Raw genomic sequence first — 23,993 nt, forward strand, 5'->3', positions numbered from 1 at the left:
TGTTTTTTTTTTTTTTTACCTGACTCATATAACATGCAGACCCGAAGTTACTGTTAAACACTGACCTTCCCCCCCCCCATACAATTATCCGGTCTGTCGCCTAACATGCATTAAACTTATCGAGAATAACCAAAAACTCCCATAGCAATAATTAACAAGCTAAAATAATTAATTAAGACTGTTGATTTATAACGCCGACTGTTTGATAGGCTATCCCATAAAATTATCTTGACCTACATACCGTAGACAGTAAGCATACAACGCAGTTACAGTAATTTATTTTTTTATTTTACCTTTATTTTACCATGCAGAATTGCTTGAGGTCAAATGACCTCTTTTTCGAGCAAGGCCTGGCCAAGCACTGTGCTCATAATAATAAACCAATAAATGAACAACACGTTATAACTTCATAAAATCATTACACCTCTACACGTAATGCACACCGGTGTGAAACTGTTTCAAAATGATATTTTATGTGAACTAAAAAATAAAAAACCTTTAAAGGCTCTACGCAGCTCTTTTAAGGAAAGCGAAAAAAGGGTTAAAAACTACTCCACCAATCTCCTTCTGGGATTTGAAGTTTACTTTGGTTTCTATTACAATGGAGACGTATGAGGGAGACCTTCCGAGAGAACTACAACCAGCCTCTCGAGTGATACCAAGGGACAGCGCTCAGCACCTCCTACCCGGCTCTCGGTGTTTGTCAGGAAGAAAAACTTCCTGAATGACATAAAGCACAACAAGAGAGGGTGAGTAGCCCCCATTTGATAATAAATAACAGTATAAATGGTCTCTTTTTGAGATATCTTTTGTATGTTGGTTGTGTTATCATCACCGGATACTTAGCGACGGCAGCATAGCGCTTTTTAGCTAAGGGCGGAGTAGATCACCTGCCGTGAACTGGTAATCTCTAACTAGCGAGTTAACGCTACCTGTAGGTAGGCTATAATTAGCTCCTTCAAAGTATCCACCTTATCGCCATGTTCTCCGTCAATGGAAGCATTAAATAGTCTGCTGTCATGCCTCGCAGCTACTTCGCGACCTCTCCATCAGTGAGTTGAGGTGACTAACTCGTTGGGGTGCAGAGGTTATAGCCTACAGCATCTCGTCACCGTCAGTGTCCTGCTGCCATGAGAAACAAACACTGTGGCTGTGAACTTTGTGCCATTTGCTGCGTGTTGAGGATAACATTTTATAGCTTTATACGTTAAAGGAAGAACCACAAATGGTTCACACAAGTTTTCTGAAAGACCTTTGTCCTCCTGACAGGTGTAACTACAAGCTATGGAGCGAACACGCACTGCGAGAGATCATTATGATTATTTGTTTACACCTTGAGTTAATAGGTTGAATTACCAAGTGTGCCAGTGTCTGTTTTGCATTGAGATTCTGTGAAATAGGAATATTACATGTATTTCTGTCAGTGTCATCCTCTTTCCAGTCTTCCCAGTTTACTCTAAAATAGTGCAGGAAAGCTGAGCTGATGTTATTGTTAAGACAATTTACAAAGTTGTAGACGACAAATTAAGGTGTTACAGACCCAAATTAAATGTGTGTGTTTTGGCTGTTCATCATCTTAAAGGTTTTAATATTGTCTTTATTATCCCTGTAAAGTTCAATTTGCTTTGCAGTGAGCAGTAATACATCCACCAGGCCAATACAAAAAATGCAACATAATACCAAAATTGAAAAAAAAAAAAAACAACAACAACGCTATAGCCTAATCCAAAAAGAACAATAATGCATCTGTTGCACTGGATAACCTATTTTCAGCATTTATTTTTCTTTGATTCATTTACTCTATTGTTGTTGTCAAAGTTGCACACCGACCCTCGTGGGCCTGTAGTAATATACATTTGAGCAGTTTCATCCATCAGCTGTTTGAATGGTCTAAATGGTCCTGGTCATTGACTGTGTTGACAAAAAATGGTCAGAAAACAGCTGGATATATATATTGAAGTATATTTTTTACAACGTTACCTACATTTTACAAAATGGACTGTATGTCAATTTTTCTCAAAATATATCACAGTTTCTTCCGTTCATCATTTTCCACTTAAAGAGTTACTAAAACCCACCTTCACGCACCCTGCCTAAGTTAGGTTCACATGTACTTCAGGCCCCGTGACACCTCTATTGAGTGTGGTTATAGATATACAATAAGGCACACTTCTACCGACTATGGAACTTGAACGGGTATTATGTCCAAATATACCTTGATAACACTAAAAATATGTGAACTTTTCTGTATCTGGAGCAAACAGTCCACAATCTGTAATTTTGATCTTTCATGTGAAGTACACGCTGGGTTACACACACCCACTTCTCACTGTGAAGCATTGCTCTGAAGTGCTGCTGAAAGTGGATGTCTGCTGTAAAAGGGAGGGGGGAAAAAGGGGAAACCTGGAGAATGAAAGTAAAAGTGAGGGTCTACTGTACATGGATGTGAGTGGCAGCTTGACTTAAGGTTGGAGACACTGTTTTTAAACAGTAACCTCTGTTTACTGGTTGTAATTACTTGTCCATTTGGTTTTAAGTAATAGGAGAAGCATGCAAATAAATTCAGCTTCAGAGAAGGTTACCTGACCCAAGGCGCAGGGTGTAGTTATATTAACTGACAAAATACATTTATAAAACATTTAACATTGTGATGGACAACTGAAATATTATGTCAATGAACTATTTTGTTTATTTAACCTTTTAGTGTATTCAACTCTCTGTCATGTATAAGGATACTCTTCACACTAGTAGCATTATCATCATCTATGTTATGATACATTTAAATACTGACCAAAACAATTGGGCTTTTTTATTTTGCCATCCGTCCCAGAGCTAGTTCTGACACACCCCAGCAATGATACTGTATGAGGCCTGAGCTTTATCAGATTTGAAACTTTCAGCCAGAGAGGGCAGCAAAACACTACTTTTCATTCTCCTTTATGCCTACAGACGCTCTGTAACCATGTCTGCTTTTGAGCCCCTTTGTGAGTCCCTGATACTCCTCTGATAATCCTCGTCAGTGCACCTGATGATACACTTCTTACTTATGTGATAGAGGCTCTTAGAGCTCAGAGGGCAAAGCAAAACAACTAACAAACCTTAAAGCCCTCTAAGATACACTCAAAAGTGTAAACTCCCCATCAGGTTATCGGAAGAAGGGATTCACTGCAGTATTAAAAAGTAAAGGCACACACATCAAAACAAACTTGGTACCTTAAGTGTGTTTGTGCGTGTGCGTGCGTGTGTGTGTGTGTGAAAGAGACAAACATAGCTCATGAAGGAGGACATTTCTCTTATATTAACCACAAGGTTTCGCTTCTTCCTTATAGCTTTTATAAAAAAAGAAGTGTGTGTGCCAGGTTCTAAATTTAGCCCTGATATTTTCATTGCAGCAATAAAATAGGATCGGGTGTTCCTTATGAAGGTGTGACTCATCTCAGTTTTGTCACCATTGGAACAGTAAAGTCCACACACCCTCTCACAATGTGACTCTTATGTGATGATCATGACGGAATGGCTTTCTGGGAAGTCGCACACATTTTAATAGGAAGGAATAAAGCAAGACATTGTATTAATCATATATATATATATATATATATATATTTTTTTTTTAAATTAAATACATCTCTGACCACATGTTCACTTTTCATACAATAACATTTACATACCAAAGAAAAGTGGTTGAGTTGTTTTCTGAGTATAACTGTTGACTTTTATTTGAAATCCTCTCGAGGCCCCCCTTTTCCTCATCTCTTGTTCTGCTTGCTCACATTTGCTGCTCTCCTCCTCCTCAGGTCCTTGTCCGTTTCCATTCTGTCAGTCTCTGCGAGTGATTAAACGTGCTGAAACTGGCACCGGCGGACAAGCACACAAACAAAGGGCCATTGATCGGTCAAGGATGACCATGGAAGACACGAGGAATGAAGCGGACACTGCCTCAACAGTTACGATGGCTCTCTACAGTGTCATGTATCCCGTCTTTGACCAGGTAAAGAAGGCTGGCTTTCAGTTCAAAAGGGAATTGACATGCAGAGGCTTGTCGTAAGAGAAAGGAATGTAGAAGACTAGTTACAGTGAAATCAGAACGCTAATCGAGTGAGTTATCTCCTCATCTTCCTGACAGGTTGCTATCAGACATTTCTGAATCCTCTAGATAAAGTGCTAATCCGTTGAACATTCTTCTAGTGCAGCCATGAAAAGATTTTTGAATTACATTGAAATATCTATGTTGTCATGGTGACCACAGAACACATTGTAATTGTAGGTGAAATATTTTAGTTTTGTCAACCTGAAAGTAAGCATCTGTTTTATACACTTGACAGAAAGCTAACAGGATTTCTCCTTTAGATTTTAGATTATTGCAGAAAAAACATTATGTGGCAAACAAAAGTTTATTGAACCAGTAAGTTTTGTTCAAGAGGATCATCTTGATTGATGATATTGACATGTATGAGTATAGTAAATGACATCACCAGATGTTAGTAGCTAACGTTAGGCTATAAAACAAGCTACAACAGGTCGCATGACTTTAGTGCCACCACTACAAAGGTTCCAGCTTTTTAAAAATATTTTTAACCAGGATGACATCCTGACACAGACCTCAGTTGTCTCTTATAACCACTTGATAGCACACTCTGTATAAAGTAAAAGCTTAAAAAAACCAGGGGTATAACATCTAATGTTGTCAACAGAAAAGTTTGACTCTGTAGCGTGTGCTCTACTTCAGGAATCTAACCAACAAAATCATCCAATAAACCTTTTGGACTTCGAGACAGGGCAGCAGGAATTGCAAAAATGTTTGCTTATTTCCTGGCTTAGGGACTCATTCCTGCAGGAGAAAAAAAACACACACATGTAAATGTTAAGAACCCAAAACTGAAAATTATGAAATACACAACGCAAGAGGTTTCAAAGGGGAACATTTTAAATCAAAGGAGGCAAGGGGAAGAAAATCAATGTGGAACAAAAAATGTGGCAGCACATACCGAACAAGAACAAAATAATTGGGCCATTTATCAACGAATAACATAGAACTTTACTTGAGCAATTAAAACGCTTAATCTCTTTTCTTCATGTGAAGGGTAACGTACACAGATACTTGTAGGGCAAGCCTTCTCATATGGTTCCATGGAGGACAGATAGATTGTGAAGTATCGGGAAAGCACTTCAGATTTGACAACTTTTGGAAACTTTTTTTTTTACAGGTGCCCTGGTGGCTCATGAGTTTGTGCTGCTGACCATGTAATCACATCATTCCTCTCTCTCTCTCTCTCTCTCTCTCTCTCTGTCTCTGTCTCTGTCTCTCTCCCTCTCTCTCTCTCTCTCTGTCTGTCTCTCTCTCTCTCTCTCTCTCTCTCTCTCTCTATCTCTCTCTCTGTCTCTCTCTCTCTCTCTCTCTCTCTCTCTCTCTCTCTCCACTCATTTCCTGTCCATCCACGCTCCAACAGAGATTACACTCGCATTAAAAGTTTAAATGCCAAACTTACGACTAGTGCCACTCGTTGGCTCATCTCACACCGGATTGCTTCGACTGTTTTTAAGTGTTTCATTTTTGTTTTGTTTTAGTATTTCACATTCTCTTAGTGATGCTTGATACATAAGTAATAATTAAAAGGCACTTTATTGTCACCCTATTATACAATAAAGAGTATATTGGGAACAGATAGACATTGAAAACCTGTTTATTTGTTCTGGTTGTAATACCACAATATCAGCTCAGAGGATTGGAATAGTCTTCAATTCTCTTCAAGTTTAGATGGAGAATACAGATGGGCAGACTTAACACAGCTTTTCACAACACAATAACACAAAGTCCTCCTTTGATATTGCAGGAAGCCTGGCTTGTATGTACTCTCTGCAGAATTACATTTCAGGACAGAGGAGAAGCCGTGATAAGAGCAAAGCCGGTGTGTGTGTGTGTGTGTGTGTGTGTGTGTGTGTGTGTGTGTGTGTGTGTGTGTGTGTGTGTGTGTGTGTGTGTGTGTGTGTGTGTGTGTGTGTGTGTGTGATGTTTTGTGCTGCTGACTTGTGTTTGTGTGTGTATTATAACTTTCAGTTGGAGAGCATCAACTTATCAGCTGCACAGACCTTGAGAGCTGCTTTCATAAAGGTAAAAAAAAAAGTTTTATTTTGTCTGTTTTTATGTTTCATGGCATGGTACTGCAATCTTTCCTGTAAGGCCAAAAACTTTTTTCATTATAAATAATTTAAGACCGTGAACTTCTGATTAATCTTTTAGAATTGATGGAATTTAGCTCTACAGTAGACCAAGACAGGCGCTGATTGCTTTCAGTGCAGCTGTATGTGTGTGTGTGTGTGTTTCAGGCAGAGCAGGAAAACCCGGGTCTGACCCAGGATATCGTTATGAAAATACTGGAGAAGAAAAAGTTAAGAATCAACTACAGTGAGTGTCTACTTCGCATGGCTGGAGATGATGTGAAAGGTAAGGACAGAAGGATAAATTATGATATGACATGTAGACATTTAATGTGTTGCTCTATGCAAAGGACAGCTCAGCAGGCTGGATGAATATCACCATAGCTTTCTCGTGGTGCGTCAGTCAATGCTACAGTAGTCTAATTCTCCACTGGGGGGAGCTGTTTCTCCACAAATCAGCTGCTCTCCACTTCTAAAATGTTCCTCACTCTCAGCCTGTAATTGAATTCCTTGTGCCATGTACAGTGATTGATGGTAGTAATGAATTCACACATGCACACGCACAATTTGGATGAATTTTAAATGTACCTCCTGCAAGGCACAGCCCAACTTCTACCTTAATCCCGCTTTCACTCAACAAGCTAAACACTGACACTTTAAACTGCCTGCACACGCTTCGACACATTTCTATTTGATCCTGAATTCACGTGCACTGTGTTTTTTTTTAATAAATGTAGTGCAGTGTCATTAATTGCTTCATTTCAGTCTCCCTTGAAGTTCTTTTTGAATGTGTGTTGACATGCCTGTCACCGAGGAGTTTGACGTCTGTATTTTTCTTGTCCTCTTTGTATTTTCAGAGTTTCTGATTGACAGGCCAGAGCCCGAGTTCCAGGAGCTAAACGAGAGAGCCCGATCTCTGAAACACATCCTCAGCACCTTACCAGATGAGCTCCATGACAGAGCAGGCTTCCTACAGACCATCAAGTAAGGCGGCCCAGTGTGTGAATGTGTGTACATATGTGTGTGTGTGTGTGTGTGTTGGCACAGTATACACCAGGTCACATCTCTGTAGCTGATTATTTTTTTCTAATTTTATTATATATATATATATATATATATATATATATAATATTTTTGTATAGAACAAAGGTCTTTATGATGAAGACCATTATTGCAACTATTGTTTGACAAATTGTGGATTAGGTGGAATTGAGTAGATATTCAATCCAAAGACACGAGTGGCTGTAAAGAGATACACATTTCTCTATGCAGCATAATGGGACTTAGACGAGTAAGCACTAGCCCAAAATCTCTTAATAGTTCCTCTGGTCGTCTGTTAAGCTGGTACATTGGTGGTTTGGGACGAATAAACACCGACTGCACAAACAGCGCAATAGTGTTATTCACGTGAATAATGGGTGAGAATTTGCTTCATGTGCTGACTGAACACACTGTAAGAGCTCTGGTCCACAAGCTAACACACAGGAAGCCATTTTTGTGTTACAACAGCATTTTCATTTAGCAGGATAATGTTGTGTTTGCAATATAAATGAGCAAAAATAATGATAGCAATTAAAGGAGAAATGTGTAACTTTGACATCTAGTGTTTAAAACGGGTACTGCAGTCCAAATTCAAAACATTAAAGAGCGCTGTCTCGCCCTGACCCCTCCTCCCTAAAGTCGATCCGCACGCAGGTTGCCATGTCACGGACAGGAAAGCTTCTGTTATTTTTACCAGCTCTGCATCAGTCTTAATCTGTCTCCATTTTTAAAAAGCAACTCCAATATTTATCCTTGTTTTACCGACTTTTTGGCCGTGGAGCTTAAATCGAAAAATGCCGAGGCTTTTTAGGTCGGGTAGAATCAGTTATATCTGAACAAATTCCTTTGCCCGCTTTGCTGCAACACCTGTTGGGTTACCGTTTGCTTGGCAAACTGAGTAGCGTCCAAAACAGGTGTGTGGGGGTGCCTTAAAACCGCCTACCTTCTCTGGTAAAAATCAAATACAGACCATTCTTGACCGGAATTGAAACTCAGAAGGAGGACATACTGGCTGCTGTGTTGTTGTGAGAGAAGCCAGTATTTCAATACAGAATGTTTCCTTAATGTCTGATGATATAGTAACGTCATTTTACGATTTAATTCAGTAGACAGACAAGAAAAAGAAAAGTGAAAAGAAATAACCCAGTATACTTCTCGCTGTCACAGATTTAATTTGCACTGAACTCTTTCCCTCCACCAATAGACCGGCAGATGATGTTCATGCGTTTGAAAGTGTTTGATGACCCCCCCCCCCCAAAAAAAAAACCCCAAAAAACGGGTTGATGTGCTATATCAGGGAAAAGTTAATAATAATTACAATAATCATAATTCAAAAACAGCATTTTGAGCATCTGGTTGAAGATCACTGTAACGTGTCAGAATAAGAAAACAAGTATGCACAACTGAAGTTCATAGATGCTGATCTTAATGTTGATGTTTCCTCATGTAATGGGAGAGCGATGACTCAGCTGTAGGTTCCCAGCATGCCAGTATATATATCCCTTACCACTGCACTATACCCACACATTAAAGAGAGAAAGTGAGAGACGTTTCATTTTTTCTTGGCCCACTTTGCCATTATTTTGATGGAATTCAATACTCTTAGTGAGTCACTGCTTAAGTTACTTACCAAGCGGAGGGCTTAGGAAAAAAAAAAATCAATTCAAAGGGAATGCTAAAAAAAAAATTCAAGTTATGCAACGGTAGATTGCCAGTGCTTAGGAAGGGAGAAAAAAATGAAGGTGACGAAGCATGTTGGGATAAAAAGAGGGAAGATAAAGGAGACAAGGAGCAGGATCAAAGATTCCAAGTAACTTGAGTGCATCGGTGCCTGATAAAAACAGACAGATTGAGAGATATTGTTTTTCCTAACAAGGACCTATTTGTGCTTGTCACCCTCAGAGACATTGCCAGTGCCATCAAGGAGCTGCTCGACACAGTGAACACTGTCTTCAGGAAATACCAGTATCGGAACAGACGGGTAAATAGATACTTGAAGGGGTAAAACTGCAGATGTACAAACCTTTCTGTGAAATGAGTGGAGCTCAAAGGGATGTCTGTGTTTATTGGTTAGGCACTGGAAAGGCAGAAGAAAGAGTTTGTGAAAAACTCCAAGAGCTTCAGTGACACTCTCAAAACGTACTTCAAAGATGGAAAGTATGACACTGTTCCTTGTTTATTCTCGCTTTTTGGACTTTTTTTTTCTTCTTCCTCTGTCTCATCACACACTTGTTCAGCCTCTTCTATTAACTATTGCACACACAACAAGCAACACATTTAATAGCTGTACACGCACGTGCCATTCACACACACGCACACACACATGCTGTCACCAGTATGTAAATGGTTGTCGTTTGATCACAGGCCCGCTTCTATCAAATCCACCAATGCTGAATAATTCCCTTGACCCATTTCCTGTGGATTCATGCTGGCTCGTATTCTCTGAAGCCTGACATTCTTCATTGCAACCAGATCAAAGTGTTTCCTGGATCAACCCTAAATATTGCCGTGGTTCCATTTGCTGTACGATTGACACGTGTGTCCTTGTGTCTCTGTCACACTTGTTTCCAGAGCGATCAACGTGTTTGTCAGCGCCAACCGACTCACTCACCAAACCAACATGATCCTGCAGGCCTTCAAGACGGTGGTGTAGCAGCCCGAGAGGACATTTTGATAAGAGAATAGATGATGTGAGGCTTTGTAATTTGTAAAGACTTTTTTTTTTATAATTTTTTGGCTGTATAATTTATAAGTCTGGGGCTTTGAGGGGAGATCAGGTAGTCTGAGGTTCAAAGCAAATCAGGTTGACAGTAATTGCTTGGGATTTTTAGCTCTCTTTTATGTTGTTCTTTTATCAGATTCTTAAGTCGATATATCTCCCTTCCTTTATATATTTCCCTCTGTGTTCAGAACGGTGTAGCTCTGAAAAAAGTTCAGAAGAAATGTGATTATTCCCCCATGTCCTTAAAAGTTTGGGGATTGCACAAATCTAAAAGAAGTGCAATGAAAAGAAATTGTATTAAGTTTCCAAATCATTTCCATCTTGTCATTCTTCTATTGTAAAAGATCATCTTGAGCTATACGGCAGTATCATATACTTGGTACCAATACTCTGGCACTATCAGCATACATCACATTTAACTTAAATCTGATATGTTCTTATCCTGAATGGAAATCAAGATGTGCAGTAATGTTTATGCATTGAAATGGAGGATGTGTTCACTGTCTGCTTTCTTTGTGCTGTCTGCTCCGCCCTGTGCATCATAAAGAACAACACTAAGGGTGAGCAGTAACTCAGATGACTGTGCTGTCTTTCTTTTTTAAATAGAGCTACAGATTGTGTTTTGAAGACTTAATGTGTTTAACAATTGATTGCTTAAAAACAAGGACAACAAAACTGAAAAAGAAGGAAGGGTAAAACTAAAGATAGAACTTTAATGTGTGATGAAATAAGGTATTTGTGTACGGTATTTAAATACTGAATACAGCAGGTGATCAGGTTTACAAACTTCTAAGATAATACAATATGATTTGGAATGAGTCTGCACTTGCATTTGCTCTTTCAGATTTTTCTATCTGTCTGCAGATTCTAACATTGTGTGATGACCCCTAAATCTTTAGACAGGTTTGTGTCATGGTATGGATGTAAATGGAATTGAGCTTGTATACTACTCAAAGCGCTTTTACACCGCAGGTCACACCTACCCACACTGATGACAGGTTGCTATGTAGAGAGACCATCAGAAATAACTAATCGCATTCGTACGTATACTTATGCCGCCGCTGACAGAGCAGCGGGAGCAAAATCTGGGTTAAGGCAAAACAAGTTTATTAATGTCGCACATTTCAACAACAAGGCAAATCAAAGTGCTTCACACAAGACATCAAAAGCATCATGATTGAGGGAAAAAGAAACATGAAACTACCCTAATTTAAAAATCACAGAGAAGAACCAATCGGAGAACCCTTGGCATTTTTTACTAAATTCAGATCCCAGATTTGAAGAACTTACGTGAAATTTTCCCTGAAGTCTTCACAAGATGAGTATTTTTCTTTTTTAAGATTTATTTTTGGGCTTTTTGTGCCTTTAGTTGAGAGATAGGACAGTGGATAGAGTCCGAAATCAGGGAGAGAGAAAGAGTGGGGAATGACATGCGGGAAAGGAGCCACTGGCCGGATTTGAACCTGGGCCACCCGCCCGGAAGACCATAGCCTTCATACATGGGGCGCGTGCACCAACCAATGCGCCACCAGCGCCCCGGATGCATATTTTTACCGACTGTTGTATAATTTAAGTTTAGTGTCTTGCCCAAGGACACATTGAACATGTTGCCGCTGGAGCTGGGGATTGAACCCCTAACCTTCCGGTTGAGAGGCAACCGACAGTACCAACTGAGCCACAGCTGCCCGATGTGAGATTCATTAAGTATCTTACAAGAAAAGCAAAATCTGTTTTATCTGTTTGCAAATTTGAATCATCAAATTGGTTATATTTTTGAGCGACTGTTGAAAGTATTACTTCAGATGGAAGCATCTTGTTCGTCACCGACAAGACATTTCTGCCTGTCAGACCTCCACCAGCGCCAATGGACCAGCAGCAGAGTTGTCAGCTGGGAGCCACCTTTCAAAGATGTTTCGCCCCTTTCATCCCAGAACATCTCTGGGTGGTGTTCAGCCTTTTCACTAACGGTAATGTGGTGCAAGTAACCATAAGATATTACCAATAAAGGTATCACTGTTGTTACCGGTTAGTGAGATATTTTATTTTAGAAATCCACCATCCATTTGTTAACATCTATTTCTATGTTAGAAGTATATATCATCCATTTCAAAAAGTCTAAAAAAGGGCAGCACAGCTACAGCCACAGGAGCAACCACATACTTTTAAATGATTGGCTGAAAGAGTCCGTATGTATAGCACCAAGTGGTTTAGTATAACAAACACTATAAATGAAGTAGTTAGAGAAAAGTGTACATCATTCTCAGACTAATAAATGATAACTATGATGGACAGAAAGGAATATATAGATCAACACAATACTGGATTAATGTGTAATGACCTGATGACATTTCCAGCACTGGAGGCAGCACGTTTCATAAAAGGCCTTGGTTAAACTACAGTTGAACTTCATCATACATTATCTTTCTTTATCTTTTACTATATCTTCATGTTTTACTTCATTGCAATGACCCCATACATTTTCCCTTGAATAAGTAAGTTGGAAAAATAAGCACCAGTACTTGAAATTGGACGCTAGAGTCATGAAGAGTGTGTTGAAAATTAAAAAAAATAATACTTTTCTTCCTATTGAAAATCAAAGAGGTCTTTCATTGAGAAAGATTTCCAAAAGTGGGTTTCTTCAGTTTACAATTGTTGTATGAAAGTGCTTCATTTCTGCCGGCTTGCCCTTGCGTCCTTTCTTTCTCCGCCTGCCCGTCTTTCCTCACAGTCTTAAAGATCCGTACCAATTCCCCCCCCCACCCCTCATTCCAGCAACTTTATTCTTCTCCCTGTATAATAGTGGATTTTCCATGGTGGATTTGTGGTGGGCTATTTTGGGCTCTGCACTGGCTCCTGCATGCACCACTGTAATCCAATTGTGATAGTGTTAATTTTTAAAGCTTTATTATTGAAATTGCTGAGACCTCATTTTCCTGATCCTGTCACCGTTGACGACTGCAGTAATCAGCTAATTTAACTTATTCCAGGATATTAAGTCACACGCAGGGATTGGTTTTGGTCATTGAAGCAGCGAGGGAGAGAGGAAGGCGATTGTATCTATAGTTTATGTGCAGCTTCTCGTGAGAAGTCATACAGACGATATAGTTGTCTCATTATAACAAATCCCAAAGAGACGCTTCTCCTCTTATGTCGTGTGTGTGTGTGTGTGTGTGTGTGTGTGTGTGTACAGTTTAAGTGACCTGCTGGAAATCACATCTCAAAGGTATTTGAATGGCACTAAAAAGTTCTGGTGGCTTTTGTGTTTGTGCTTTTTTGTAATCTATTTGTATTTGTATTCAATGCTCTTTATGAGTGGCAGTAATATAACGCTGCTCTTTTGTTATTATCTGTGTTGCTATAGCTTTGGTTGTGTGTGTTTTGTGTATTTTTGTAGGGCGGTAATTGTACTTCACAGGGGTTACTTTCTCTCCAGTGCCTAATCTATGAATAGAAAACACACACACACACTGTGTTGCATACTGACCTAGACTCACAAACAACTCTTTTTGACTGCTTGGTTGCCGGGAAACTTAGCCTGAGTCTTTGAGAGTGAGGGATAATAAAAGAAAAGAAATGTGTGTGTGGCCTCTGCCACTGTCTCTTCTACAGGGGGCAGCCGTTAACTCTCTCCGGGTGTTTGCTGCAGCCAGGGCTGAAGGCGTTGATTGTTTCTCAGAAATCGGCACCTTAGACAAACCTCTGGATACATAGCTCCTTGCATCAGCTGAATCAAATCACCTTCAAGACTGGACCCTGCAGAGCCCCAAAAAGACCAAGCTAGAGGGTGAAGATTTGTTTGAAATGTCATACATTTAAAAAATGATCTTTCAAAACATCAGAGGATGGGGAGTCTGGGGAGTCTGGGGCAGTTTACTCAGGACAGCTATTAAGGACTGACAGGATGAAATAGGTCGTCTTGGTAAGTTTGTTATGAAGTGAGAAAATGTGAATACAGATCTACTACACAAGCTTGTTCGTTAAAAAACTTGACTGAAGTGTGTGTACACACTGGCAGCATTTGAAGGGTACAACTAACTTGAGAGTGATATTGCCTTAGCCCAGAGCCTATCATTATGTAGTTTCAGCCTGGTGCTGAGATGGCTTTTTGGACAGTTTGACTGCAGTGGATAATACTCTGTGCAACTTTTACAAACTGCAGATAGAAATCCAGGAGTGAATGACTTGAGACTTGACTGGACCTGAAGTGGCCATCTAAGAATTTAAAAAAGAGACAGCCAGGTAAGTGGGTTTGTATCAGATATTACAGCACTAAAACATGTTTTGCTTTTTTGTCGCTTGAGTTATATTGCAGATTGTAATTGTCTGAAGTTGGCCCCAAAATGATAAACGCACCGCCATATCAGATGTTTACAACAGCATGTGCATCTGCCTAAAATGTGGTTTTCTCTTTGTGCTTCTTTTATTGGAGCTGTGTAAGCTCATAAAGACCGACTACAGCTGCCTGACACACAACGTGTCAGGATGCGGTTGATTTAAAGTCATTACACTCATAAACAAAACATGATTGAAATGTCCCCAAGGCGACACCTTTCTTTTCCTTCATTGCGGTAACATAAACATATCTGTTGCAGTCGATTGAGTTGTTGTTAAAGATGTAAATAGAGAGGTTGATAAACTATCATCACCCATCAACATCACACCTCGGTTAATCGTCATCATGAAAGGTATAAAAGCACTGGCAAATGATTGATTTTTTGCTTTTATTTCCACTCCGTCATCTTAATTCCAGTGTATTTTGGTGACAGTACCAATGGACTTTTGATAATAAAAACTCCATGTTAGGCGTCAAATGAATGTCAAAAAGCAACTTTTAAAAAGAGCTTTTAATCACCACAAAGACGTATTTAACAAATCTCTCTGCTATGCATGCTGTCCATTTGGCATTTTACCTGATACACAGATACTTGGCATGCTTTGGCAACCTGCCGCCTCCTGGAATCATTTCCAAGCCTCAAGATGTGGCCGTCTATTCACCCACCTTTGAAAGCTGCATGTTTGGATGGAGTGAAAATAGCTAACAAAGGAAGTCCACTGCTGCTGTGACTGTGCTCTATGATTATGGTGACATGACAACCTGCGGTGAACCTGATATTCAAGGTTACTAAGGGATTAACTGAGCCGGGAACATCTTGTTCCGTCGTATAACACCTTTGAATGTGGAAAATGTATTATTTGACTCTGCATGGAGTCACACACACATGCCTCACCTCACTGACCTTGTCTGGTATTTTGGTGATTGATTGACAGGTCTGAGCTGTAACCATGGGGACAAGGATGGAGGTGGCACAGCTTGAGAGCAGAATGAACACTGAGGACTATAGAAAACTACAGGGCCTTTTCCTGGTTAGTGTTTTTTTTGGTAACTTTAAAAGTCTTATAGAACATATTTAATTCATATGGGAAACACAGAAGAACATACTACTGTTTATATAGCTGTGTTTTTCAGATAAGAAATGACTAATTGCAATTTCTCCTGTTGGTCTTGATGCAGGACTCCTCTGGTGAGCCTCGCTCGCTTTCCAGAGCTGAATTCATCCAGCATGCTTGGTCATCAGTTGGCCGTGGCTCTAAAGAGGATTATGGCCTCCTGTTTGACAGCGTGGTCATCACTCAGGAGCACCACGGCCTCTTTCTGGATATTGATACTGTGAAGGAAGAGGGACGTGTCGACTGGGCTGGCCTTTGCTCTTTCCTGCTCCTGGAGCTTTCTGATAAAGTGAAGAACAGCAGAACAAGCAGTGTGCCCTGCTGGACGCCACCTCGCACTTTGACCTGTCCACACCGAGACCCTGTTCAAAAGGTAAGAGCTTCAGAAAAAAAGAGTTTGTTCAGAAGATTCAGACATGTTTCCCATTTTGAACTTACGATCTGTTGCAGAATTTTAACTAAAACATTCTGACACTGACAGACTGTCTAGAGAATCCAAGACTCTGCTGACTTGCTAGAATTACACATTATTAAACATTGTGCAAGGGAAAGTTCCAAAGTATTAGGGTCTTGCTCATCAAAATGGCCCACCTCAGTCGAGATAAATGGCTCTGGACTCCTTTAAGTTTAACATCTATCAATTAAAATGTAAATGAAGCGGGCGGTGTAAAGTGCCTACCACTGTGGATAAAGTGATGGCTCACCACTTCAATCTTTCAATCCTGAGAATGTCAAAATGTCATGTAAGTTGTTTTCCAAATGGCCTGAAGGTTTTGACCTATTTAGCTCAGAACATTAGGGAGGCAGACGTGTAATGTTGCTTGGAAGACTCTGAAGGAAGGAACACTAAAAAGTAAAGTTGGCACATTGTAAGCAAAAACATGAAAAATGTGAAAAATACTAGAAACTTCTAAAACTAGTTTTTGTCAAAATATTAAATACAGCACATGCCTGTGAAGTTAGAGGGTTGCCTAAGGCCACATTCACATTACCATAAAGCTGTGAAAGTTTCCCAATTTTTTTAGAATATTCTTGGGCTTTTGGACCCTAGCAAAGGTCAGAGGTATCTTTATTGTCCCCACAGGAAAACTGGTTTGCAGCCGGAAACATACAAAATACATACAACACTAATAGACAATCCACAAACATTTACTAAATACATAAAAGCCCTGCAAAGAACATTCAGCATCCAGTGAAACTTGTAGTGTGCAATGAGCAGCAAGACATTTAAATTAACTGCTATTTACCAAACAAAAAGAGGCAGGTACAAAGGCGACCTGATGCCTCTTGTCTCTATACCGTCGTCTGCCTGAGGGTAGAAGATTAAACTCTGCATAGAGAGGGTGATCTGGGCCTTTCTGTTCAACTGCTTGCTCTAGAGGTCGACTCCTCCCAGAAATCTTGCCTGCCACTTCACTTTAACAAGGCCTCCAAGTATGTTTTCATTGGCTAGAGTCAGATTACCCTACCAGGTTAAGTTTTTGTAGAAAAACATTAAACCCTGCTCAAACTATCTATGCAGTACAACAGGCATGGGAAGTTAGCTGAGACGGTGAACACAACAGTGTGTAAGGTTGTAAAAGAGACTCATAATCCAGGAGTGCGAGGAGAATAAAAATAGACCTAAGAAGACGTTTAAAGAAATTGATAATATTGAAAAGCCTACAGGGGTTGTGTCTATTTTTGATGAAGCCTGTTTGATCTAGGTGGATTAATAAGGGGTCTATTTTAGATTGTAGATTGGGCTTTGGTGATCATTTTTAAATCCGTACTGATAAGTAAGATTGGACGGTAACTCGATGGGTGGGTTGGGTCTGTATTAGCTTTGAGTGGCTGTATTCATGTAGGTAGTTATTTGCTCTGTAAAAAAGCAGTGAAAGTATGTGCCAGAAATGTCTCTAAAACTCTTCTGGGAATCTGTCTGGTCGAGGTGATTTATTGTTGGGCATTTTAATTTAAAGCTAGATGGAGTTCTTCTGGGGAGATTGGTCTGTCTATGCTCTCAGATGGTTCTGTTGGAAGGAGGGGTAAGTCCACGTTGTTGAAGAAGGATTGGAAGTTCTTATTTATCTCGTGCTGATCCTGAACAGTTTCCCCATTAGAGTTAACTACTGATGGTAGATTTTTATTTTTTGATTTGTAGTAAATTAGCCAAATATTTGCATGTTGTTACTGGAAGTTGTCATGTTTAAGTTTCTGAATTAGAAACTGTGTCTTTGTGTATGATAGTTTTAAGTTGGGCTTTAACATTTCTTAGTTCCTCTCTTATCGGTTTTGTTGGGTTATGAGATTAATGGTTTGTCAGTTGCTTTATCCTTTCTTCTGAATTGCTTTCAAGTTGTTGTTGGGTTTTTCTTGTATGATGAGAATAATACAATTATACCCCTGATTACTGTTTTACCTGTTTCCCAAAGTAGTGACGGAGCTGTTTCTGTAAAGTCATTTATTTTCATAAAGTATGTCCATTGTGTTGGATGTGTTGTTCTCCAACTATTGCCATGCCCAAAGTCAGTCATGTTTTGTTTGATAGTTTCAGTAGACTGCAGGTTTCTTGTGTTACCAGTAGACCTTGAACCATCTATTCCGGAGTATAAAACAGTTATGGCAATTATGATATTAGTTGATTCATTTAGTAATAAAAGGAAGCATAAAAAGGAGTTTGAGTCATCATTACTAGGTCCATACAGTAGATATTAGCAAAAGTGAATTTGTTTATATTTATAGAAGCACCAACAATGATAAATCTACCCTCTGGGTCTGTAATAGTTCTGTTATGAATTAAGGTTTTTATTTATTAACATTGAAACACCTCGTAATGTTTTGTGAAAAAGAATATTTGATTACATTGTTTGGGTTGGAAGTTATTTAATTCTATGTTTGTTAAGTTTGTTTCCTGTAAACTGCAAATATCAACCTTTAATTTGGTTTGATGATTTATGTTTTGGAGGGGTTAGTGTGTGTGTGTGTGTGTGTGTGTGTGTGTGTGTGTGTGTGTGTGTGTGTAATCTACATATTTTTCCATGCAGAGTTCCTATTGGTCTTCCTCAATAACCTAAATAAACTGATGCTTGCATTATGACTAAATTGCACCACTTAACAGTTAATTTTAAGGATAGGGAAAGATTGACACGTTACATATTTTGGTTTATATTTTTAGTCTACCTGCAATGAGTTTTTTTAATTGAATTGAATGTTAGCTGTATTGACTCATACTCTCAGAGATCTAACAAAGGCAACAGTTGACTCTGGAAAATTTACCTGGTATGCAAATATACATCGAAGTATTAAAACTGATTCTCATTAAAGACATTCAGAGTCTCTTTCTCCACAGTGAACTAATGCCTTTTTTCCTGCAGTCCTCTTTCTTGTGGCTAAGCCAATAAAATTGCATCATTCATTAATCCTTTGTGTTTTATTGTTTTAAGAAAAAATTACGTGTCACCCATACAGTACTTGTACTTATGTGGATCCAACAAGAGAAAGATTTAAGAATGAGGTCATCTTTAATTTAGTTAAGCAAGTGTGAATTTATGACTAAGATCAGCAAGAATGCAGAGGAAGTACTTTATGTTGAAACATCCTAAATCGTAGCCTCCATTTTACTAATTATCTTCCCATTAAAATGTTGAAAACTGCATCACATAGAGCCGTAAAGCTGCCAATTGAACAAAGTGAGAACTACGAAGAGAGTCTGTATTACTTTGTATTTACTTTGCTCGATGCTTGTTTTTTAGAGGTTAAATGTTGTCCTCTGGTCTCTCTAGGTGTTGCACCTGCAGAGTTCTGGTCAGTATCTGACCGTGAGTAAAGGAGGAATTGTGGGGCTGCGGGACGGAGAGGACATGTCCCTTCTGCACACATATCGACTGCAAAACAGCACAGTGGCACCCAAAGACCTGTGGGTCACTGACATGGTGATTCTGCACAACCTCGACAAGGTGACTTTTAGTTTATAACAACATCAATATTGGTGCGCCGTTATTGTAGTGCACAATGGTAAACAGGTTTTTTACTCATTCAATTCAATATTGTTCACTGGTCTTGATTATTGCCATTGCAGACAAGCAGCTGTTGCAATATGCTCAGAAAATAAATCAAAATGTTATGATGGTAATGAGTCAAGTAATTGCGTTTAGATAAGCCCATTAATTGCTTTTGATTAAGCAATTATTAATCCGACAGATGCTGAGATGAACGATTGCATGATTCTATCGAGAATGAGTTAAATTCTCTGTCTTTGTCTCTATATTTCTCATAAACTCTCCTTTGTTTTTCTGTTTTCTTTTTTCAGATAGCTGTGTCGTTCACAAGTAAGGAGGTGTGTTTTTATGACATAGTGTCAGAACGAGATTTCAACTGCAAGTATAAACTCCAGGTAACATATAGAATTATATGTTTGACTTTTAAAAATAATAATTTACACACACATATATTTATTATAATGTGTGAGTTGTGTCATTAAAGCATTTTCTTTTATTATGGGGAGCACCCCCGTGATGTATGTTATGTGTATATTATTAAAGTATGGAAAGTATCACAGGACATGGCATAATATAGTGCACTGTACCTCTCTGACCTCCAGGGTTTGAAGTTCACTCCCTGGTGTCTGGACTATTGGATGGACCCTTCACAGCCAGACCAGGCTGTCCTCACTATAGGAGATATTGGAGGACAGGTAACACAGGGGAAAAGAATGGAACAAATTTAAGAAGCTAAGAGAATGTGGAGCGAGGCAAGCAATCCTCAGGCGTCCTCATTTGTCTGCATCACCTGAATACGATCATCAGTGCTTTCCCCCATAACTGTGGGTGTGTGTGTGCGCGTGTGTGTGTGTGTGTGTGCGTGTGTGTGTGTGTGTGTGTGTGCGTGTGTGCATGTGTGTGTGTGTGTGTTTTATCCCAGGTCAGCGGTATACACTTCACCGCAGCTCAGATCTCTCTGTTTGAGAGACTTGGTCTGAGGACAGACTCTGATTCAGCTAACATCATCCAGTGGGATGAGCTGGTCAAAGGAGAGCATCACACCTGTTACACTGTGACACACAACGCACACACGCCTGCCTGGGTTAGGAAAGGTAGGATACACACAAAAGTTATATTTTCTGTGCATATACATTAAATCTGACTGTCTCTCTTGAACAGCACACACGTATGTCTTTGTTGTAGCTTTGTCATTGTTTCTATGGTAACTTGCTCTAAACAAACTTCTCTTCTTCTTGACACAACTGCTCTTTTATATTGAAAACGAAGGGGTCAGCATATATAGCCACAGCTACTTCCTCTTTCAGGGAATTTCATGCTGGCTAATGGGACACCATATTTATATTTTTTATTATTTGGACAAAATGAAAATGAAAGTGAGGGTACAGAATTGACGGCTCAGATGATGAAGAGCCAGAAAACAAAGAACACACTGGAGTTGTCAGGATACCTGATGCACGCTTTCACCTTGTGGGGATGAGAGCCCCTGTTTGTGCCTGCTTGCTTGCTCTCTTTTTCATTTTAATAACAGCTTATGCAACACCATGGAAATGCTTGGGTGTGTCTCCGTCTCTGATGCAGACACACACTGACACACATGCACTGAGTCCTGAGTCATCCACTTTATAGTCTTGCATAGCCAGACCTTTGACTATTGGCATAAAGTCACAGGCTCAGGGTCTACCCCCCTGAGACTCCCCACTTGAGCTCAGTCTGGGTAACAAAGAGGTCGCTTAGTTGTATCTAGATTGCATCATTGGCACAGAGTCTCTCTGAAGACTCATTGGGCTGTTTGATAATGATTCAGAGGAGGCAGCACTCTGAGACTAGCTTGGCTGAGAGGGGAGATCCTGATAAAGAGAAAAGCAGGACTAAAGTACTTATAAATAAGCACAAATGGGGAAACAAAGGGAATACACAAACAGGGGAAAGAGAGGAGACAATGCCAGAACGATGAAAAAAGGGCAAGTTAATTGAAATTTGCAGGCTGCGTATGCAAGTGCACGTGAAAACACATGAGAGGGTGTGTGTGTGTGTGTGTGTGTGTGTGTGTGTGTGTGTGTGTGTGTGGTGTTTGCGAGTTTGAGAAAGGAGAAGAGGAAAGTGTCTGACTGCATATATGTGTGTTGTCATTCCTCTGGGGTGCTGGTGCTGTTCTTTTGAAGTTGCCCACCCTGCAGTATGAGTGGGCTGTGTACCATTAGACATGGCTGGTTATACAGACCTCCAAACCTTCAGGCTCACGGGGCCACCGGAGAGAAAGAGAGCAGGGGGTTGGGTTGAAACACAGAGGGGAATTGAGAGGAAATTAGGAGGAAATTGTGATGAACACAGACCTTTCAGTGAGTGGAACTGTATTAAGTGTGTGCCAACTACAAATAAACACATAAATATATCTATTTAATATTGTGATCGAAATGAAAAAGGACAATAACATAAAAGTCAAGATGTACGTAGGTAATTTATCCCAAAAATGTCAGTCATATGTTGGAAAACAGAAGAGCTATGCTTTGATGTAAAATGCATAGGTACTTTTGAGTTTGCTCTGTAAATTCCATACACACAACATTAAGTCTTAAATAAATGTTACATGTCTGTGTGTGCATCACAAATAGTTTGATTTATGATTTGAGTGTTGCGGTGAAAGAGAAAAGGCCTCGTTAATCAACGATGAGTCATGCAATGCTGTCTGAAAATCCACTGATCTTTTAATTCACAGGATGGAGAAAATATGTGGTGTATGAAATGCAATCAGACATAATTATTTGCCCCAGCTATGCAGCCGATCTTTGACCTGCGACTGTCACATGCCATCTCACATCCCGCACTTATTTGTGCAGTGTATGAAAGCTAAGCAGCCTCTAATAGAGACTTGTGGCATCCAATTTAGCTGTTCTCAATCAATGTGTTAATTGAGATAGATGGTGATGCAACATCCATTACGTTTTCTGTAATACCAGTGAGCAAATCAAACCAGCCTAATTCTATGCTGTGCTGAGCGCCTGTGGATTGGTTGGTTTACTTTACAGCAGGGTTGCGGTCAGTGCACATAAAACTCAGCCATATCCGAAAGTGGATGTCCTTCAGAGTTTTGGTTTGTGAAAGCTTCTTGGCTTAACGAGGAATAAGTATTTCAAGAAATTTCAAGAAATTAAAGTGTGTGTCATCATCTAAATATCTTCCAACATTTTTTTTACTTAAACTAATTTATTCTCTCTGCAAGAAGCTTTTGCCGCTTAAATGCTCCACACTTGGGAAAGGCATTCATTTAAGTTCACTTTCTGATTTTTTTTTCTTCGTGGAATGAATTTGTACAGGAATAGTTAGTTCTGTGTGGATAAACATTAAGATTGATGAACTTATATCAAGACTTTGCTTGCTATGGATGCCTCATTGTTGTGCACCTTAAACAGGCTAACTTAACCCTATAACATGTCATTTTAAAGTTATGCCTGCTAAATTGCTTTTGGATGTTTTTAAAAAGGTGCTGTCTTCACTAGTTCTTAGGGAAATCACTGAGTTCCTTAAGCTGTAAGTAGTACACTCACTTCTAGAGAGACCTAGCCTTGACCCTCTTTATTTAAAAAAAAATCACAGACATGGTTAATCCTTTTGTATGACTGGGTTGTCCTCACAAGTGAATACATCTGATAAACTTTTATCAAACACAGTTTATTTCTGGTTAGTGATGCGTACTCCTCTGTAGCCAGTTAGAGTAGGTGTTCCCCAAGGCTCCATCCACGATTCCCTGAAGTTCTGTGTAAATGTCAATAATGGGGCTTATGAAACATAGAAACGAATGTATTTCATTTAATTATGAATGCCACAAATTCAGATACAAAACCAGTGAGGAAACATATAATTTTTGTGTCCTGTTTGTAATAAATAAAGTCTTGGATAAGTCATAATTTTCAGATTGGAAATATTTTTTTTTATCCTCCAGACATTTTGAAACTGGAACACATTGGCTTAAAATGCCAAACCTGCAGTTAGAAACCTTGGTGAAAATAGACCGTCCATTCATAAAGTAACAGTGGTAATTCAATTATGTTTTTATTACCTGACACAAAAATCAGGTCTTAAAAAAACGATCTGAAGGTCATATGTTTGTTTCATCTTATCATAGTTTTTATTTAGGGCAACTTAAAACACAGACACAACAAAGGAAAGCAAAGTAATCAGTTGATCACAAGCAAGGTGGCCCATAAGGGGGGAAAAGGGAAATGCTATCTGGGGCCTAAGCACATGGGGACCTGTTAGGGTTAGGTAAAGCATGGTCATCCTAAAATTAAGCAGTCATAAAACTATTTTTAAACCTAAATACTCACCATTACAACACAACAAATAACTCTTTTTTTTTTAATGGACATTAAACATTAACATTGTGTGTGAACACATATAAACATATAAACACACATAAATCTTACTGTTAAGCCAGTAATTTCAGGCTGGGTAAATCTATGCACGGCCCTGCACAAAGTCAGGATGCTATAAGAAAGGTGGCATTTGAGCCCAAAAGTAACTTGTTATCAAACTTTTTTCAGTAAGCTTCAAAAGCTGATCAGAGCCAATCAGAGGAGATGAAATTTAGCCAGAATGCTAATGCTTCTGATTTAACACATGTGTAATGATATTCTTTAATCACA

General features: G+C 39.3%; 2 protein-coding genes across 2 annotated transcripts in view; both read left to right on the top strand.

The window, feature by feature from the left end:
• The first annotated feature begins 598 nt into the window (after positions 1-598).
• On the top strand, positions 599-10,494 carry pdcd10a (programmed cell death 10a). The gene is made up of 8 exons (XM_065960736.1): positions 599-749; positions 3,795-3,988; positions 6,056-6,109; positions 6,325-6,442; positions 7,014-7,140; positions 9,100-9,178; positions 9,272-9,354; positions 9,769-10,494. The coding sequence occupies exons 2-8, from the start codon at positions 3,899-3,901 to the stop codon at positions 9,848-9,850; spliced, it is 633 nt and encodes a 210-aa protein (XP_065816808.1). The 5' UTR covers positions 599-749; positions 3,795-3,898; the 3' UTR covers positions 9,851-10,494.
• Positions 10,495-13,542: 3,048 nt separating this feature from the next.
• LOC110000536 (cilia- and flagella-associated protein 337) overlaps positions 13,543-23,993 on the top strand; it is a 33,452-nt gene continuing 23,001 nt past the window's right edge. Inside the window, exons 1-8 of the mRNA XM_020655843.3 lie at positions 13,543-13,838; positions 14,079-14,158; positions 15,188-15,283; positions 15,432-15,740; positions 19,132-19,305; positions 19,659-19,742; positions 19,950-20,042; positions 20,270-20,441. Coding sequence (XP_020511499.2) covers positions 15,203-15,283; positions 15,432-15,740; positions 19,132-19,305; positions 19,659-19,742; positions 19,950-20,042; positions 20,270-20,441 — 913 coding nt within the window. The 5' untranslated portion in view covers positions 13,543-13,838; positions 14,079-14,158; positions 15,188-15,202. The remainder of the gene's footprint in view (positions 13,839-14,078; positions 14,159-15,187; positions 15,284-15,431; positions 15,741-19,131; positions 19,306-19,658; positions 19,743-19,949; positions 20,043-20,269; positions 20,442-23,993) is intronic.

This window comes from Labrus bergylta, chromosome 11, assembly GCF_963930695.1.
Source record: "Labrus bergylta chromosome 11, fLabBer1.1, whole genome shotgun sequence".
In the NCBI taxonomy this organism is placed as follows: domain Eukaryota; kingdom Metazoa; phylum Chordata; class Actinopteri; order Labriformes; family Labridae; genus Labrus; species Labrus bergylta.